Below are 19,521 nucleotides of genomic sequence, written 5' to 3'. Positions count from 1 at the left end.
GCAGAAGCCCGAACCTTGACCGACGGGCAGGCGGGGGCTGCGGCGGCGCCGGTGAGTGATCCGCGGCTCGACTCAGTCCCCACCCTCCGTGACCCTCACTCTTCCTGGAGTCTCCCCTAACCCCCGTTGCCCCGCGAGCCAGTCCCGCACCCCCATAACCCTCAAGGCTCCCCTTGATTCGTGGCAATCCCCAGAGCCCCCACAATCCCCGCAGATCTTAATCCCTAAGAGTTTATATTCCCGGCTCCTCCACTGTCCTAGGAGCCTCCAACTCACCATTATTTCTGGACTGCCCTTCTAAGGACCACTTCTATTATTGGTCTTGCAGACGTTCGATTACCCCCGAACCCCCAGAGCGCTCCACTGATCCAGTTCTCCCCCTTCTTGCTGCATCTCCTTTTGAGGATCTCCTTATCCCCATCACCCTCGTGTTTCATCGACCCCCGAGACACCCTCATTCTCCTTGCATTTCCCACTCTTCTATGCCTCCAGTTCTCTAAATGCCGCAGACACCCCCTCTTCTTCCGCTCTTCCTCATTTCCCTCCACTCCTCCAGACCCTCCCCCCATTTTCATCAACTCCCTGGCCTGGCACTTTGCGCCGCGCCTGGCGCGAGACTAGCGCTCAGTCGGTGTCATCTATTCTTAGGCACTCTGACGGCCCCCCGCGGCCCGTCTCCTCCGTCTGCCCTTCGCCCCCAACCCAGTCCTCGGGGACCCGGGAGCCGGTGTCGGGGCGGCCGGGGTGGGGCGGGAGGCGCGGGGCCGCTGAACCCCTTGCCAGCGCCATGCGCCCTGTGCCCGCAGCGCCGGCGCCCCCCATGCGCCAGGCGGCCGGACGGCGGCGTCGGGGGGCGCCATGGCCTCGGCGGCGGCGGGCGAAGCGGAAGAGACCACCCGGCTGCGCAAGCCGCGCTTCTCGTTCGAAGAGAACCAGATCCTGATCCGCGAGGTGCGCGCCCACTACCCGCAGCTCTACGGCGCTCAGAGCCGTCGGGTGAGCGTGGCCGAGCGGCGGCGAGTGTGGGACGGCATCGCCGCCAAGATCAACGGCATCACCAGCTGGAAGCGCACGGGCCAGGAGGTGCAGAAGCGCTGGAACGATTTCAAGCGCCGCACCAAAGAGAAGCTGGCCCGCGTGCCGCACTCCACGCAGGGCGCCGGGCCTGCCGCCGAAGACTCTTTCTCCGCTGAGGAGGAGACCATTTTTGCCATCCTGGGACCGGGTGTAGCGGGGTCAGGAGCTAGTGCAGGGGCCGAGCAGCCCCCCGCGGCTGCCTCCTCACAGCCGCCAGCCCCGAGTGCCTGCGCCCAACGGTATGTGCTGTCTGAGGATCGCAGGGAGGATCGACGCGCGGGTGAGTTCCTTCAGCATCACCTTAGCAAAAGCAACCGAATTCTACTTTGTGTCTGGCGCTGTTCCGAGCCCTTTCTATGGCGCTTCAGCTCCTCACTACAACCATGTGAAGGGCATGCTGCTATAATCCCCATTTTACATCTATAGAGACTGAGGTTCAGAAAAGTGTAGTGACTGTCAGAGACAAGAATGGAACCCAGACCTAGGAGATCTGGCTCCAGAAATGCACAGCTGGGATCATCAGCTCGCCCACGATTTTCACTATAATTGTAGTGCAGGGAGTGATTCCGGAGGCAGACGGTTTGGGCTCCAGTTACTACTTTGCCACTCAGCTGTGTCATTTGGGATAAGTTACTGCTCATCAGTTTCTGCATCTGTGAAATGGGAATAAAAGATTGTCCCCACCTCACAGGGCTGCTGGGCAAATTAAATGGGCTAATATGTGTAAATTGCTTAGCACATTGCCTCCTTGTTAGTTCCAGATACAATTACCAACACTGTTAAGTAGGAATTGTTTCACCATTTTGTAAATCAAAGACTCAGGGAGGTTTGGTAATTTTCCCAAGGTCATGCCCAGAGTAGAGGAACCTGGGAGAGTGGAGTACAAAACTTCCCATGCAGCCTTGACTCTGAATGATGATTTTTTTCTACAGCTATTCCCCAGGCAACTGCCCCCGAGGGTTGGGGACAGAGGTGTGACTGAGACATCCTTGGGTCTTCCCTTCTGGACTCACAGTTCAGTGGGGGAGACAGATCCATGCACAGACAGCGATGACTCAGAGCAGGCAGGACTGGGTGGTGGGAGTTCTGCGGTGGGGAGGGGGAGGTACCTGATCCAGCCTGGGCAGTCAAGGAGGGCTTCCCGGAGTAGGAGGCATCAGAGTTGAGATAGAGCAAGGATGAAAAAGAGCTGGAAAAGTGTTCCTGAAGAAGGAAGAGCATGTATAGTGGTTTGGAGGCAAGAGAGCTTCGCTGCTTTAGGAAACTGAGAGATGTTGCCTTCTGAGAGGAGAGGAAGGAAAAAAGAACATGTTTTTGAGATGAGGCAAAGAGGTCAGCAAAGGTCAAACCATGCAGTTCCTTTAGGCTGAGATAAGGAGTTCAGTTTTATCTTAAGTACTGTGGGGAGCCACTACAGGGTTTAGAGAAAGAGGGGACACGTGATCCAATAAGGCATCTCAGGATCATGTATTATAATTTCAAGAGGTGCATTCACTCACCCAAGATACACAGCAAGTAAGCAGTAAGAACTTGAATACAGGTTGTGTCCAACTCAAGTTAAGTCCGTGAACTTCACTTATGCTCTGGACTAGACGGCCTGATATATACATGTTGTATATGTATATTGTTTTTGTTTGTTTGTTTGTTGCTAAGTCAAGTCCAGCTCTTTGGCAACCCCATGGACTGTAGCCTGCCAGGCTCCTCTGTCCATGGGATTTCCCAGGCCAGAACACTGGAGGGGGTTACCATTTCCTTCTCCAGGGAATCTTCCTGACCCAGGGATCAAACCCATGGCTCCTGCATTGCAGGCAGATTCTTCACTGCTGAGCCACCTGGGAAGCCCACAACAACACCACACAACAATGACAATTAATATTGACTGAGAGTTAATGAGTGTGCAGGAACTGGATCACACATGGTTTGTAAATAAAGGTCAGGACTTTGGATTTTATCTTGACGGCATCTGGGAGGCAGACAGTGTCTTAAGCAGGAGAAAGACACAATCACTTGGGACCCTTGTCCTCAGTATGAAGCAAGCGTCAGTGTTTCTGTGAAATGGCCCCATTGAACCAGCACAAAGATGGCAAACTTATTACTTCAAAAGCTGTGCAACCCCTCCATTCATTCATTCATTCAACAGGCACCATGGTAGGTGCTGCGAATACTAGGGAGAAAAAGACAATTTTTCCTTTCCGTATGAAACTGACGTTCTAGCTATGGTAGACAAACCACAAAGAAGTAACCCTCAAAGCAAACTCTCAAATTACATGAAAAAGTGGTAAAAGAGGTAAGACAAAGCACATTAAGAGGATAGTGAGTAATGGGAGGGGGATGGCCGCGGTAGACAGGGGAGTCAGGAAGGGCTTCTCTGGAGGTGAAATTTGAGCAATAGAGACTGGGCCAAGTGCATATCTGGAGGAAGAGTACTCCAGCTGGAGGGAACAGCGGGTACAGAGGCCCTGAGGCAGGTATGTGCTTAAAGTATCCTTGATTAGAATCTCACACCGAGATTACCCACTGTGTAAAACTCTTAAAAGAGGAACTGCTCTGAAGCATAGGAGCAGAGCCTGGGGCAGCCTGAGGAATCTTTTCTGACACTGGAAGGACAGATAAGGATCATTTATCTTGTGACCTAATATTTGAATGAAAGAACAGTAACAATAACAACATTGAGACCTTAACTGTGTGCCAGGCACTGGCCTACACCGTGTACCCATGGTGATTCACTTAACATCTGTAACCACCCTTGGGGAGATGTTCTGGTACAGGATTACTTGGTCCTGTGTTCACAGGCATCCATTTACAGGTGGGAAAACTGAGGCCCAAAGGTTGCAAATAACTCTGATTTTTAACTCTCCTAGTGGTCCTTCCATAGCCCTGTGAGCGTGAAGGCTGGGCCCCTTTCTGTTATTTTTGTGCTTGTGCTAAGCCACTTTAGTCGTGTCTGACTCTCTGTGACGCTATGGACTGTAACCCTCCAGGCTCCTCTGTCCATGGCCTTCTCCAGCCAAGAATAGTGGAGTGGGTTGCCATGCCCTCCTCCAGGGGATCTTTCTAGACTAGAAGAGTCTAGGAGTCGTATATTATTTCCTGCAATTCCCATGTGCTTTATGAAGAAGACTTGCCACCGTGGATCCCATAGCACTGGCCCAAGGGATGGTTAAAAGCGTAGGCTCTGAAACCTACCTAGGTTCAAAGACTTCTTTTCCCATTCACCAGCTCTGTGACACTTCTCTGGGCCTCAAGTCAGCTCATCTACAGAATGGGCTAATAATGATAGCACCTACCCCAGTGACTGGCTGGGAGGACTCAGTGAAATAACAGAAGAGGAGAACTTAGCCACTTCACTCAGGGCTGGCCAGGAAGATGTCCAACCACCTTTAGCTGTGGTTATTGGTGCTATGCCAGCCTCTCCCACCTGTCCAGGCTGCCTGGCCTAAGAGGATGGAGGGGGTGGTGATCCTGGTGGAGGGAACAGTGTGTACACTGGGCTTGAGGCAAAGAAGAAGAATAGAAAGGGGCAAAAGCTGAGACTTTATAGCCCTAGAGAAAGTCTTGGACTGTCCCCCTTGGGTGCTGGGAGCTGTGGGAGGGTTGCTACCAGGACTTGGGGCCTGGTGCCCAGTCAGTACTGACTCCTAGGAAGCCCTGGTTCTTTTCTCATTAAAGACAAAATTTTGTGCTGGACATTGTTCTAGGCGCTGGGTAAACAGCAGTGAACAAAACAAAGCCCTGCCTGATGGAGCTGACATAAGGAGGAGGAGACAGACCACAAACACAGAGCGATCCCATGCCAGGTGGAGATAAGTGCTATAAAACAAATCAGGGATGGTTAGGAGAGAGAAAAGGACAGAGCTGCTTCAGACAGAGGGTTGTGGATGTTCTTCCCAAGGAGACAGGTTTGAGCCAGAAGCCTAAGGAGGTGAGGGAGGGAGCCTGGCAGGTGACTGGGGGAAGATCTTTTCCAGGCTGACTGAGAAGCAAGTGCAAAGGCCCTGGGGCAGGAGTGGGTCTACAGTGTATGAGGATCTGGGACTTATCTGGTGGTCCAGTAGTTGGGACTCCATACTTCCAACGCAGGGAGCACGGATTTGATCCCTGGTTGGGAAACTAAGATCCCACATGCCGCCCAGTGTGGCCAAAATTTAAACAAAAACTGTATGAGGACCTACACGGAGGTCAATGTGGCTGGAACCAAAGGAACGAGAGAGAAGGAGTGAGACGTGAGGTTAGGGAGGCAATGGAGGCAGATCGTGGGGACCTGAGAACTTTGCTTTTACTGTGAGAAAATAGCCACAGGAGGGTTTTGAGCAGGTAAAAGACAGATCTCACTTGTACCTTTATTGAGGGAGAATTCTCAGACCATACAACCCAGTGATTTAATAAGTGTACAATTCAGGGGCTTTTAGTATATTCATAGACTTGCACAACCATCCCTACAGTCCATTTTAGAAATTTTCATCACTCCAAAAAGGAACCCTATACCTCTTAGCCATCAACCCCGCCATGTCCCTCCATCTCTGCCCAGCCCTGGGCAACCACTAATCCACTTTCTGACTATAAGATTGTTCTTTTTGGACATTCCATGTAAATGAATGATAATGAGGTCCTTTGTGAGTAGCTACTTTCCTGTAGCATAACTGTCCTGTATTTTAGCTGGACCCTTGAGGGCTGCTGGTGGAGAACAGACTCTTCAGGGGTGGAGGTGGGGCTGGGAGCCCAGTGAATAATCCCAGGTGGGGAGATGATGGCGGTTGGACCAGGATGGGGGTCGTGGAGCCAGACAGATGTTGAACAAAGGGTTATTTGTACACGAGTGGTGTCTTGGGAAAGAGAAAGAGTGACTTTTTTATTTTATCCCAAGCAGCTAGAAGGATGGAGCTGCCATAATCTAGATGGGGGTGGCTGAGGGAGGAGCAGGTATAGGGGAGAACTGGGAGCTCAGATCAAGCAAGTGAGTTGGAGGCATTATTGGATGGGATTATTGGAGGGATATACACAGCCGGAGAGAGAGGTTTGGGAAATCTGGGAGCCTGTGCATGCAGACTTTTCGTGTCCACGAGCATGAATGGCATCCCAGGTGAGAAGAGGCGGAGGAGCCCCGCAGGCTTGCGGTTGACCTGGCACAGGCCAGAACTGAGACTGCCATCCTTGTTGGAGAGACCCCCGATTCCTCCAGAAGTCCCCCTTTTCTGCTCCAGCCACCTCTCCTCTCTTCCAGGCCCTCCTACCCCCTCCCTTCTTCTCCCCAGTATCCAGGGATGTGGCCAGAGATGGTTCTGTCTGGATAGTTCAGAGCCTTCTAGAATGTTGGTTCTTAACTCTGAATGAGAGCAGAGCTACCTGGCTCAACAGGAGACCTCCAAGACCCAGTTTCCATTAAGGCTGGCATCGGCCACCAGGTTATTGTTAAATATATTGTTTCTCCCCCTTGGGTCATGGGGCTTCTGCTCCAAGGCATGATCCGACTTAGGTTTCCAAAAGCTGACTTTGGGGCCAGGCTGGGTGGGAGGTGGAAAGGGGAAATCATGACAGCATTACAGGTCCCGCTCGTCTTACCTACATCTCTCTCTCCACAGACACACCAGCCCACAGCAAGGGGGGCTCCAGCAGCCCAGAGCCTTGGGCCAGAGCCTCCTGCAATCCCCAGGAAGGGGGCTGCCAGCCACCTAAGGAGCGTGAGTCCTCGCCCCCTCCAGCCCTGCAGACCGTCCAGTTGCCCCGCCTGGCCTTGTCTCCACCACCCTCAGCTCCTCCACCACCGCCGCCACCACCCTCACCCCCCCAGCCACTGCAGCAAGCCCAAGTGGCACCCTCGCCCCCCAGCCCCCCACGCCCTCCGCTGCCTCCACCCTCGGCCCCAGACCCCTCCCTGGACTTCCTGCGGGCTCAGCAGGAGACTGCCAATGCCATCCGGGAGCTGGCGGGCACCCTGCGCCAGGGACTGGCCAAACTGAGCGAGGCCCTCAGTGCCCTGCTGCCCCTTCTGCCGGGAACGCCTGCTGACCCACTGCCCCCACCTCTGCCCCCGCCCCCGCCCCCACCCCCGCCCCCCAGGCCCATCTTGCCCCCACCCTCCCCCAAGGTGGAGGTCACCCCAGAGCCGGTGTCCGTGGTGGCAGCCGTGGTGGATGGGGCGGTGGTGGCAGCCAGGGGGGTGATCATTGCCCCAAGGAGCGAGGAGGGAGCCCCCCGGCCACCCCCTGCCCCTCTCCCACCCCATGACTCCCCCCCACACAAAAGGAGGAAAAGTTTCCCTACACGGAAGAGGCGGGGGCGATGGAAATGTCCCTGAAATCTGCCATGGGGTTCGAGCTTGTCTGCGCACCTTTTGCCTGCACCTCCTCCCCAACCTTAGCCCTGTGGAGGAGGGCAATGCACCTTCCCTTCCCAGCTGCACCCCGGCTCCCTGCTGCAGGGGCACACGCACCCCACCCCCTGTACTAGTTAGTGCCTGATTCTAGGGCGGGGAGGCCTCCTGGATGGGCCCCCAGCCCTTTCTCCAGTACAGCGCTGTCTGCCTGGCTGCTTCCCCCAACCCCAACTTCTAAGCCATGGATTTTATGTTATTTATTATATAACATAATAATATGGGGGGTTGCGGAGGGAAACCTGCACTACCCCACGCCCCTGCCCCCAACAACTCCTGGCCTTGACTTGAAGAGAACTGACCCACCTCCCCAGCCCAGACTTTGGAGGGGGTGGGGGCTGCAAGACAAATCAGGATGAAGAGGAGACTGCAGTTTGTTCCCTAGGGAGGAGGGGGTGGCGTTCTCACTGGGGAGATGGAGGTTGAGCCTTCTGCCTCCCACTGCAGGTCTCTGACCTCCAGAGCTTAACCCGCTCCGTTCTCCCCAGTGGCGACTAGATATCAATAAACTTATTTTTTAATACAATTACTTGGGGCTCTGCCTGAGACAGGCCTGGAATTGCACCACCTATACCAGCCCCATCTTTCTGTGGGTAGGTGACAACCCCTTGAAGTTGGAGGCTGGTAGTTTTCTAGACTTTTTTTTTTTTCCTTAAAGCCATCAAGTCCTGTGTTGAAATCTTACCCTATTTTTTTCATCCTTCAGACACCCCCTGCTAAATGTGATCTCTAGGAGGACGTCTTGGATTCCTTTTTCTGGGCTAGGATGGGTCTGCTGCTTAGATTTTCCCTCAGCATCCTGTGGTCCCTAAATGAACACATGCCTTTATCTATTTAAAGCCTGCTTCCCCTACAGTTTAATGAAGTTGGGGAGCTGGTTCTCTTTTCTACTCCCAAACTGGCTGCAGAACCTGGTAGCTAAGTAGGTAATAGCCATCACCCTGGACTCAGACCTGGTTCAAGCCCTGGTGCTGCCCGGCCAGCTGTGTAACTACCGGCCTTTATTGTCCTCATCTGTAATATGGGCATAAAGATTTAGCTGTCTTTTACTGGCTACAACTACATCCTATTCATCCTTCAGGTCACAGCTCAAATATCACCCCCTCAAGGAAAGCCTTTCCCGACACTTCCTTTCTCCCCCAGCAGTTATAAAAGAAAGGGAGTTAAACAATCATTTGAGTACATTTAAATTGAATGTCTGCCTCCAGGTGAGCCTTGTCAAGGCAAGGCCTGAGCTATCTTAGTCAGCGTCCTCAGCATTGCCCATCACAGGTTGTCTTTGAAGTAACAGGAGCTTAAAAACAACTTTCATTTATGGTGCTCCTTTTCTATGCCAGGTCCATGTTCAGCATTGATAGCAATGTGCATTTTAACCTGAAGGTACCCAATGAAAAGCCAGAGTCTCCATTTTTTCCTGAGAAGGTTTAGAGGCTTGCCCTAAATTTGTCAGGGCCCAATGCAGTTCACCGGTCTGGCTGGAACTCTTGAATCCCACTCTAATATTTACTGAAGAATAACCCAAAGATGATTTTACATGATACATAGATGGCCTTTTTAATGGCTTCATATGCACATAGTTTTATTTTGTAAAAATGAACCTAGTACTTAAAACCTGTAATTATGCACATAATACCACGTAGGATAAGGCAGAAGTAAATAGCCTTTTTCCATAGGAGTTAACTTCAAGAAAAATGTTAATGATAACAGTGGTCAACAGAATTGTGCATCGAGACTGAAGTTTGGGTTAACAGAAACAGACCTGCTATGGCTGCAACAGGATGGAGAGGGGAAGCAGGCGCTCCCTGATTAGTCTGAAAACTGCTAATGAATGCAACCCCGGCAAGTTATTACGATACTTGGAGCACAACAGAGACCCGGGCTTCCCTGGTGGCTCAGTGGTAAAGAAATCTGCCTGCCAATGAAGGAGATGTAGGTTCGATGCCTGCCTGGGTCAGGAAGGTTCCCTGGAGAAGGAAATGGCAACCCACTCCAGTCTTCATGCCTACTTCTTCGAACAGCCTGGCGGCCTACAATCCATGGGGTAGCCAAAGAGTCAAACAAGGCTTAGCGACTGGAGAACAACAGACCCAGGCCTAGAGAAAAGAGGCTGATGTAGGTTAGAATCTGGAAACCTGTCTCTCCTCCACATGCCCCCTTCTCCAAGCATGCCCTGCAGCGTTCCATCGCCGGGAAGCACGAGGGTCCCAAAAGCCTGCTTTTGCCTATCAGGTAGTAAGCACTCAAGGTTGGAAAAACGAGGTCTGGTTCTCGCTCTCCACAGAAACTATGCCCCACTTCCAACTCTTGCTATCTCTGGCCTCATTTTCTCCTTCCAAATTAGTGAGCCGTCGAGGTCGAGAGCTCCTCTCAACCGGGCGCTCCGAAACCCCAGAAATTGAGGTGGGGGGTGGGTTGTGGACAGACAGCGGGAATCGTGAAGGCCTCAATCAACCTCTCAGGCGGCGGAAGTGCGTCGGTTTGTCGGCCCCGCGGAGCATTTCGGGAATTGTAGTGAAGTTCTGCGGGGTGCGCAGAAACTGACAGTGTAACCCTTTGGAGACCAGAGCGCGCCGGCTGAACTGGAACAGGGGCATTCGACCACTCCCTTTGGCAGATAAAGCAACTGACGCGGAGACCTTGAGTCCTCTCTTCTCTCCGGTTTTCGCTTGCCCCAGTCAAGAATCTGATATCCAAGATTCTAGGCAAGACGAAGTGCCAAGTGGACAGCCCTACCCAACGCTTGAGTCGCCAGCTTCCTGTCCGCCCCCCTACCCTGAAACCTTCCAGTTAAGGCCCCTCCGCCCCCGTCCCACGAACTGCTGCCTTCAGTAACCGGTAGCCGGCCCACCTTTTGAAGGGCGGGGAACTGAATCTCAGAGAAGGCAAGACTTGCCTAAAGTTGCACAGCAAGTCGGAGTAGAAACCGGATGCCTGTCCACCTCCCGCAATTTCTGAATCCTCGGTGGCTCTCACCATCCGTATCACATCCTCGCCCCCAACCTTGGTCTCCAGCTGCTTGGAGCGACCAAACTCCCTCCCCCGCGGCGAGGAGTAATCACGGTTGCGCAGCGGAGAGGCAGCGAGCCCCAACCCTCCTGCAGCCTGCGGTCCCCTTTAAGAACAGGCCCCTGCGGGACTACGTTTCCCAGAAGGCTTTGCCGGTGCGTTATGTAACTTTCCCTGCGAAGCGGCCTCTGGGGCAGAAAGAGGCGGCGGCGGCTGCGGCGGCGGGAGAGGCGGGAGCCCGAGGCGGCGGCGCCCGCGGCCCATCGCGGGGCCCGAGCTGTGCGCCGCGGCCCGGATCCTGGACCCGGCGGGGGCGCCGACGTGCCTCTGCCAGTCTTTTCGAGGAGGCGGGAGTGAGGAAAAAGGCTTAGGGCCCAGGGGGCGGGGAAGGGGGGCCGGGCCTGGATCCACTGGGAGGCCGAGCGAAAGGCCTGGCGGTGGCTCGCGCGGTCCCGGGGACGCGAATCAAACGGCGGCGGCGCGGATTGAACGGCGGCGGCGGCGGGTGGAAGGCGAGAGCCCGAACGGGCGCGTGCGGGGGCTATGGCGTCCGTGCAGGCGTCCCGCCGCCAGTGGTGCTACCTGTGCGACCTGCCCAAGATGCCGTGGGCCATGGTGTGGGACTTCAGTGAAGCCGTGTGCCGCGGATGCGTGAACTTCGAGGGCGCGGATCGCATCGAGCTGCTCATTGATGCCGCCCGCCAGCTCAAGCGCAGCCACGTGCTCCCCGAGGGCCGTTCTCCGGGGCCCCCAGCCCTCAAACACCCGGCCACTAAGGACCTGGCTGCCGCCGCCGCACAGGGCCCTCAGTTGCCGCCTCCACAGGCCCAGCCCCAGCCGTCGGGGACAGGCGGCGCTGTCTCCGGCCAGGACCGCTATGACAGGGCCACATCGTCGGGCCGCCTCCCCCTGCCCTCGCCCGCCCTGGAGTACACCCTGGGGTCCCGCCTGGCCAATGGACTGGGCCGTGAAGAGGCTGTGGCGGAGGGGGCGCGAAGGGCCCTGCTTGGCTCCATGCCCGGCTTGGTGCCCCCCGGGCTGCTAGCAGCTGCGGTGTCTGGCCTGGGAAGCCGAGGGCTGACGCTGGCACCCGGCTTGAGTCCTGCCCGTCCAGCTTTTGGCTCCGATTTCGAGAAGGAGAAGCAACAGAGGAATGCGGACTGTCTGGCAGAACTGAACGAGGCCATGAGGGGCCGGGCAGAGGAATGGCACGGGCGCCCCAAAGCCGTGCGGGAACAACTGCTGGCGCTGTCCGCCTGCGCCCCTTTCAATGTCCGTTTCAAGAAGGATCACGGGCTGGTGGGACGTGTGTTCGCCTTCGATGCTACTGCCCGCCCGCCAGGCTACGAGTTCGAGCTGAAGCTCTTCACCGAATACCCCTGTGGTTCTGGCAACGTGTACGCGGGAGTCCTGGCAGTCGCTCGCCAGATGTTTCATGATGCTCTGCGCGAGCCGGGCAAGGCGCTGGCCTCATCAGGCTTCAAGTACCTCGAATATGAACGCCGGCACGGCTCTGGGGAATGGCGCCAGCTGGGAGAGCTGCTAACGGATGGGGTCCGAAGCTTCCGCGAGCCAGCACCCGCCGAGGCCCTGCCCCAGCAGTATCCAGAGCCGGCCCCTGCAGCTCTCTGCGGCCCTCCCCCACGAGCCCCATCCCGGAATCTGGCTCCCACTCCACGCCGTCGCAAGGCCTCCCCTGAGCCCGAGGGCGAGGCAGCTGGGAAGATGACCACAGAGGAGCAGCAGCAGCGGCACTGGGTGGCACCCGGTGGCCCATTCTCCGCTGATGCCCCTGGTGTGCCCTCCCCTATCGCCGCCCTGAAGAACGTAGCCGAGGCCCTGGGCCACTCTCCCAAGGACCCTGCCGGGAGTGGGGGCCCTGTGCGCGCCGGGGGTGCCAGCCCCGCCGCCTCCTCCACGGCCCCACCTCCAGCCCAGCATCGTCTAGTGGCCCGCAACGGTGAGGCAGAAGTGAGCCCCACAGCAGGGGCGGAAGCTGTTAGCGGGGGTGGTAGTGGCACCGGGGCGACCCCTGGGGCCCCCCTGTGCTGCACCCTCTGCCGGGAGCGTCTGGAAGACACCCACTTCGTCCAGTGCCCCTCAGTGCCCGGACATAAGTTTTGTTTTCCCTGCTCCCGCGAGTTCATCAAGGCTCAGGGCCCTGCTGGAGAGGTGTACTGCCCCAGCGGAGACAAGTGCCCGCTAGTGGGCTCCTCTGTCCCCTGGGCCTTCATGCAGGGAGAGATCGCCACCATTCTTGCTGGAGACATCAAGGTTAAGAAAGAACGGGACCCCTAGGCCACTACTGCCACCAGTCTACTGCCTATCCACCCCCGCCCCCCTCCACCCCTTGCCACCCACCGCTGCTGCGGATAAATTATTCCCTCCCCTACCCAGGCCTGTGCCTCCCTCACCTGTGTACATACCCACTTCCTTATCCCAGATGGGTCCCCTGGGGTAGATGCATTGAGGGTGGGGGGAGAAAGCTGTCCGAGGGGGTGTTTGGGGTCCCCTGACCCCTCTGGTTTCCCTCTCCCCTCCTTGGCTTGGCTTTGCTGCTGCTTGTAGTTGAGGGAGAGGTGGCCCCCTCCTCCTTGAGAAGGGGCCTCCTGAAATCTCGCTCTTTATAAATGAAGCAAAAGCATTTTATTGCCGCCCCCCCCCCCCCATCTTACCCCCTTTCCCCCCTTCAATAAACCGAAAGATGGGTTTTTTCCTTCTTGGTCCCTTAGTTGTGTGCGATGCTGCGCCCCCTTTGGGACTAAACTGAACCTGCAAGGGAGAGGACGTCGCGTTGTAGCCTCCAGGTGGCGCCCTTCACTCAGGTGGGCTCACCGGCTGTTTTTACAAAGGCTGGCCTAGCCTTCTAGTCATCAGCCCGTTTTCCAGATGCCAGAACTAAGGCTCACGCGGGGAGCCGGGCGGGGGAAGGGGATGGCTCTTGAATGGTAGCCACAGCCAAGCTCGGGAATTAGGTTTCCCGTCTGGCCCATCCCCGGAAGGTAGAGGACACAGTGCCCCCGAGGGGGAGTGGAAAGAGGCTTCCCAGAAGGAACGAGCTGTGAGTTCTTGCTGGGTAGGGAGAAAATTAGGCCAGATTGCTAGGGGGAACTGCGCGAGGACATTTACCTCCTGAAGTGCACTAAACAGGGTCCCTGGGAAGACGGTGACTGCTGCTCGCCTGCTGGTGCCCTGAACTGCACGCCCATCTCAAGGGCGGCCTCCTGAAACACCGTGACTGGCCGGGTGGAAGGCACTCCCCCCGCGGTCACCTCTGATGTGTGCGGCCTTGTCCCGCACCTGTCCCGGCCGGCTGATTATTAACCAGGACTTCCTGCTCGCTGGCGTCAGGGGGCGGGGCCTGAGCGGGCTGCAGAAAAGCAGGGGTTAAGGGGAGGGGGCGGCCCCAAGAGCCCAACCTCCACCCCAGCGTCCTTCCCTACCCCACCCCCCCGCCCCTCGCGCGACCCTGACGTGAAGATTCCGGGAAGGGGGGAAAGCGGGGTGCAAAGGCCAGCAGATGGCCAGAGAGGTGGGGAGTGACTGTCCTGCCCACCCCCACCCCCGCCTCACAGCCCTGTCAGACGGCTGTGAGGCCCTAGGTTGCCCCAGGTGTCAGGAACCCAGCTGTTATATCACCCAACTCTGGAAGGTCTTAACGTCCCGACCCATCTTGGTTACCCACGTGTCTCACCCACAAGTCCCAGCTCCCAAATATTAGGGACCCTGGGGCCTGGTCCTCTGTAGCTGGAGCACCCTCAGTTCTTGGTCTGAGGGGTCCCCTCCCTCCCCCCAGCCACCAGGTCTCAGGTGTTCTGTCACCCCTGGCACTGCCAGCCTGGGCTCTGGGCAGGGCTGGGAAAACCACCCCTGATTAAATACACCAAGGCGATAAGCGTGGGGCAAGGGAGACGCTGGATGGAGCTCCAAGCCTGAGCACCCCTCCTGGGCAATCTGTGGCCTCCCCTGACCCAGCTCTGCAGACCCAAGTATTGAGTGGCTCCCCCTGCCCCCAGCCTCAGAGTTAAGAGGACTCCAGACGCCAGGGCACTATGCCCCACTAGGGGCTAAAGACCTGTGGAGGACACTGGGTCCTTTAAGAACAGCTGGTGGGTGGGTGGGGGGCAGGGGAGTCACCCCCAGCCTGGCCGGTGTGTATTCTAGATAGAGGTTGGGTTAACTATTAACAGAGCAGACAACCTGAACTGCGTGGGTGTGGGGGGCTGGATCAGCCCCTCTTCATTCAGGGCCAGGGTGGGGCCAGAGCCAAAAGGCTCTGGAGTGATTTGGGGATCAGTGAGTGGATGAAGAGGCTTCATGAAAGGAGAGACAGGGACACAGAGAGAGACCGAGGGAAAGATGGAGGCCACAGAGGTGATGAAGGAGCTGTAGAGACTGGCTCATTGAGAGAAGATAGAGACCCAGAGAGAAAAAAGGAGAGATCAATGAGAGACCCTCAGAGATGAGGGAGATGTAGAAACAGAGACAGACAAACATTCAGAAAAGAGAAATATCCCAACTGGTTAAGAGAGGCTGAGATACACTGAGGAAATCCCAACAGGAGAGAATGGAGAGAGAAGAGACTGAGAGTCAAAAAGAGGACGATAAAGAGGGGAGCGGGAGCGGGGAGGCTGTGAAATCAGGAAAAGGAACAGGTTTGAACTAAAGAGTTAACACATAAGAACGGCAGGGCTGGGTCTTTCAGTCACTTGGTCCCTATATTAAGACCTGGCTCAGCCCTCACCTTCCAGGTCTTAACTCTGCTGACATGTCCTCAAAGAAGCCCTCCTTGACTCTCAGTCTGTGTTAGGTGCCATTTCTGGGTTCCTGCTCCCCTATCCCAGCCTTGAGCATTCTAAATCTTAATAGAACTGCACTGCAAGCCCCATAAGGGCAGAATCAAGGCTGTCTCAGTTCCACCGAATCCCCAGTCTTGCCCAGCACTGGCTGTTTAAAGGATGGATAGATTAATGGATTTCTTCCCTTCAAGAAATGTTTATTCAGCACCCACTGTGTGACCAGCCCTGCTGTAGGTGCTGGGGATACAGCAGGGAACAGAAAGCCATCTCTGTTCTCATGCAGCTGACATTCAGGTGGGAGATACAGACCCATAAAATGTGGATCTCAGCTCCCAACCAGGGATCAAACTCACGCTCCCTATGGTGGAGGTGCAGAGTCCTAACCACTGGACCTCCAGGGAAGTGCCAGAGATTGGTATTTTAAAAGGGGAGGCAGGGCTTTCTAAGATGACACTAAAAACTAAAGGAGGTGAGGGAGCAAGCCAGGAACACTCTGGGAGGATAGCATGTGCAAAGGCCCCGAGGTGGGCACCTGCGTGGTTCGCTCCAGAAGCAGCCAGGCAGTCAGTGCAGCTCTGGCAACAGGGACAGACCTACAACTGAGGTCAGTGGGATCGTAGGGGCACATTGAGGGTCCTGTGGTCCACAGGAAGGACTTTGGATTTTCTTTTAATGGGAACAAGTAGAGGGTTTCAAGCTCTGAGAGAAGAGATGAAGCAAATGAGACAGAAAAAGCAAAGAATCAGCTGAGATGGACAGCATCCTGTTCAGCTCTGTGTCCAGGGCTCAACAGAGGGCCTAGTATATACGCCCAGAGACAGTGTGTGCAGGAGGGAATAAGAGGCAGATTGACAGAGAAAAGAGTCAGAATGACATTAGCTGGATGGACAAACTCCCAGGGAGAAGCCAGGTTAAGGACCCAGGACGCCCAGGGACAGCAGACAGACAGACACAGACAGACGACAGCCCAGCTGAGAAGTCCCATTCCTTCCAGAGGCCTCCCCACCCGGAAACCTTACCAGGAGCTGGAAAAATCCCCCAGTCGCCCCTGCCCGCCTTGCCCTGTGGCGTGCCCACTCACACCTCAGGCAGAGGAAGCTGGCAGGCCCCACAGGAACCTTTCTATGCGGGGGGAGTAAGGGCGGGCGGGCGCAGGGACGAAGAGAGAGGAGTGGCGGGCGGGCGGGCAGGCAGCGGGCAGCGGCTACACAAAGGCCCCAGTGTCTGCCCCTCCTGCCCCTGGGTACAGATATAAATAATATGTACATATACCTTTATATATATATATCTACCAGTGGGCTGGGGTGGGAGGCTGGGGGCCACACAGTCCCCCCCTAAGGACCCTGGGAAAGGTCTGCTCCTGTGGGGTCTGGGGCCTCAGAGACAGTGACCAAGACTGAGCGGTTCCGGGTGAGGGGGGCTTATAAGGTTTGAGAGAAACAGGAAGAGACTGGCAGATCGTGGCCCCGAGTTAAAAACCAGGTGGCAGAGAGAGTCGGTGGGCTCAGAGACAGACCAGGAAAGGAGAGAAATCAGATTTCCCTGAGAAAAGACAGAAAGAGTCCGAGGTAGATGGGACAGAATGAAGACAAGGGTCATTCCAGAGAATGAACCACAGAGAAATGCAGGTGAGAGGAAGTGGGGACAGAAAGAAGCAGAGAAGCCAGCAGACAGCCAGGGAGCGACAAAAAGCAGGCAGGCAGGCAGGCAAAGGCCAAGGCTGGGGGCTTGGGAAGGTGGGGGACCGTGGGTGGGGGAAAGGTCAGGGCACATCTCCAGTTTAGGGGTGCCGCCTGTGGGGCTCTGGGCCAGCCCAGTCCAGGGCAGGCTAAGGGGCAGGGAGCGGAGGTGAGGGAGGTGGCCTTGCGTTCCGGATCTTGGTGTTTACCTGGGGCAGGCATTGCAAACAGGCGCCCAGCCTGGCCCATGGCAGGGCGAGGGTGGGATGGGCTGGGCCGCAGCTCTGGGCACCAGTGGGCCTGACACGCCCACCTGTGGCCTGGACGGTGAGTAAAACACACGGGACACCTGGGTAGATGGTGACACATAGGGGGACAGACACAGTGACACACAGGGACAGATATAGGCAGACCCAGAGCGTCCGAGACATAAACAGACCCACAGAAGCCAGTGACAGAGACACGCTGTAATAGACACGGTGACAGACACCGGGACACAGGAGCAGGCAAACACGGTGTTGAGCTTAGATGCGGCGACAAAACACAGAGACCGAGGACACAGTCAGACACGCTGCAGACAACGGCAGCGCGGGGACATGCGTGCAGATACCGCGACACAAACACCCACGGAAACCCAGCAACAAGACGCTGATGCCGAGACACACGGGCGCGCACCACACACGCTCACACACTGACCACGCAGATCACGGAGTAACACGGAAGCCTGCAGACGCCATGACAGCGACACGCTGACACCAAGGGACACGCTGACACTGACTCCCGGACTGCTGGCTTCTGGGGTGCCCCTCGGCGTCCGGCTGCGGGGTGTGAGCAGGGCTGAGCACGGGGGAGGGCTCGGGACCCCAGGGCCCCGCTGTGCTGCTCTTACCCCTCTAGAACAGCGCCCTGATTTAGGGCCCCGGCTCTGGGCCTGGGTTCAAGTTCTAGCTCCCCACTCACCACCTGTGTGACCTTGGACAACTTACTTCTTCATGCCTCAGTTTCCCCAGTAATAAAATGGGTGGTGGGAAGGACTGGCTCCATTAACTGTCAGGTGCTTCCACGATGCCAGACTCGTGGTGCGCCTTAGTAACTGTTGTTATTGTTCCGTTTCCTTCCTTCTTCGCCATCATCATCTCACGTTTTCTGAGGCAGGTGGCTCTCTGCTCACAGCAGGGACCCTGCCTTGCCCTGTTTCCCCACCCACGGGCTCCTCCCTTGGACCACGTCACCCACAGCCACAAGCCATGCCCAGGTCCATCTGTCCCAGCCCAGGCTTCTCCGTGTCCCCGTGCTGTCCCTCCATCCCTGACCCCCAGCGTCTTCATGTCTGCCCTGTGTCCCATGTGTGACCGTGGTACTTTTCCATACTGGCCGCCCGCCGGCTGTCCCTGGGGTGGGGGTCACACCTGCCCACGCCGGCCGAGCCAGTGGCCACCAGACACCCTGACGGATGGCCCCACCCTCCCCCCAGGACCCTACAACAACACCCGCCCCTCCGGCCACCTGAGGTCCCCACTGGGGCGGCCTGAGGCCTGAGCCTGGGGACAGGAAGCCCCAGGCCTGGCCGCCCTGAAAGCCTCTTTCAGCCTGGGCCTCCTCCGGCCGCCACCGACTCCTCCTGCGGAATAATATTTGGGCTGTTGGCCGGGGGGCGGGGGCCAGATCCGGAGGCCGCCTGGGAGAAGCCAGAAACCGCAGGGCTTCCTGCCTCGGGCCGGCCGACTCCGGGAGAGACCCCCAGGCCCGAGGGAGGGGGGCGGGCACCAGGGGAGACTGAGGGCCTTTCTCTCGGCACCAGTTGTTTTTTCCAGGAACCGGGAGGAATTCCCCAGCCTGCCCAGGACAGCGAGGCTGGTGGGACGGCTGACGGGGAGCCAGCACGGCAGGGGGCGGGGGGTGACACGCAGCCGGCGGGGCGGGCATGGTGACAGAAATAGAGGGCCTGGCCTGCGAGGTGGCAGGTAGAGGCGGAAACTCAGGGAGCCGGGAGAGGGAGGCCAAAGGAGGAGGAGGAGAGAAGCCGGAGAACCAAGGGAGTGGAGGGAGGCAGACCCCAAGAGAGGAAGACTTAGAGCCCCAAGGGAAGGAGGGAGCATTCAGAGAGGGAGGGAGGGACAGACTCAGAGGAATGGAGAGGATGAGAGAGAGAGAGAGCAAGGCAGAATGTTTGAGAGACAGATGTACAGACGATGTGCGAGCTGCCCACAAACCAAAGGACAGAGATTAAGACAGAGACAAGTAGGGACATAGATGACACTAGGGGACAGACAGATGGACACACAGGAAGTGGGAGAAACACCCCTCTCCCTTCTGTCCTCCGACTGTCTCTCTGTCACCTGCTCATACACACACACACACACACACACACACACACACAGAAACAGCTTTTGGTCTTTGAATGGACTGACTAAATGAATGAGTGGCTACAGAGCCAACAGCCATGAAAAGCAAATACAAACTAAGGAAAAGACACCTGCTCCAGCCAGCCTGGCAGCATGACCTCGGCCCTGGCCTTTCCCATTCAGGGCCTCAGTTTCCACCCTGTGAAATAAGGGCCGTGAAGACCACACCTGTGTTTCCCAGAGAG

The 19,521-nt window shown here is 56.7% G+C and overlaps 2 protein-coding genes across 2 annotated transcripts; both read left to right on the top strand.

Annotated features, from left to right (window-relative positions):
- MYPOP (Myb related transcription factor, partner of profilin) lies at positions 1-7,973 on the top strand. The gene is made up of 2 exons (XM_015100607.3): positions 1-1,357; positions 6,657-7,973. Exons 1-2 carry the CDS (start codon positions 859-861, stop codon positions 7,370-7,372), a joined length of 1,215 nt encoding a protein of 404 aa, XP_014956093.2. The 5' UTR covers positions 1-858; the 3' UTR covers positions 7,373-7,973.
- A 2,703-nt stretch (positions 7,974-10,676) lies between these two features.
- Positions 10,677-13,169, top strand: IRF2BP1 (interferon regulatory factor 2 binding protein 1). Its single transcript, XM_015100606.3, has one exon. The coding sequence runs from the start codon at positions 10,997-10,999 to the stop codon at positions 12,749-12,751; it is 1,755 nt and encodes a 584-aa protein (XP_014956092.3). The 5' UTR covers positions 10,677-10,996; the 3' UTR covers positions 12,752-13,169.
- Positions 13,170-19,521: the final 6,352 nt, after the last annotated feature.

The sequence above is a fragment of the Ovis aries genome, chromosome 14 (genome assembly GCF_016772045.2).
Source record: "Ovis aries strain OAR_USU_Benz2616 breed Rambouillet chromosome 14, ARS-UI_Ramb_v3.0, whole genome shotgun sequence".
NCBI lineage: Eukaryota > Metazoa > Chordata > Mammalia > Artiodactyla > Bovidae > Ovis > Ovis aries.
This window is presented reverse-complemented; position numbering and strand designations above follow the sequence as displayed.

What these genes read in the sequence shown, in the direction of transcription:
- MYPOP (XM_015100607.3), top strand. Translation starts at nt 859, where the DNA reads ATGGCCTCGGCGGCGGCGGGCGAAGCGGAAGAGACCACCCGGCTGCGC. An exon ending in CAGGGAGGATCGACGCGCGG is followed by an intron (nt 1,358 to 6,656) that starts GTGAGTTCCTTC and finishes CTCTCTCCACAG; the next exon opens with ACACACCAGCCCACAGCAAG.
- IRF2BP1 (XM_015100606.3), top strand. Translation starts at nt 10,997, where the DNA reads ATGGCGTCCGTGCAGGCGTCCCGCCGCCAGTGGTGCTACCTGTGCGAC.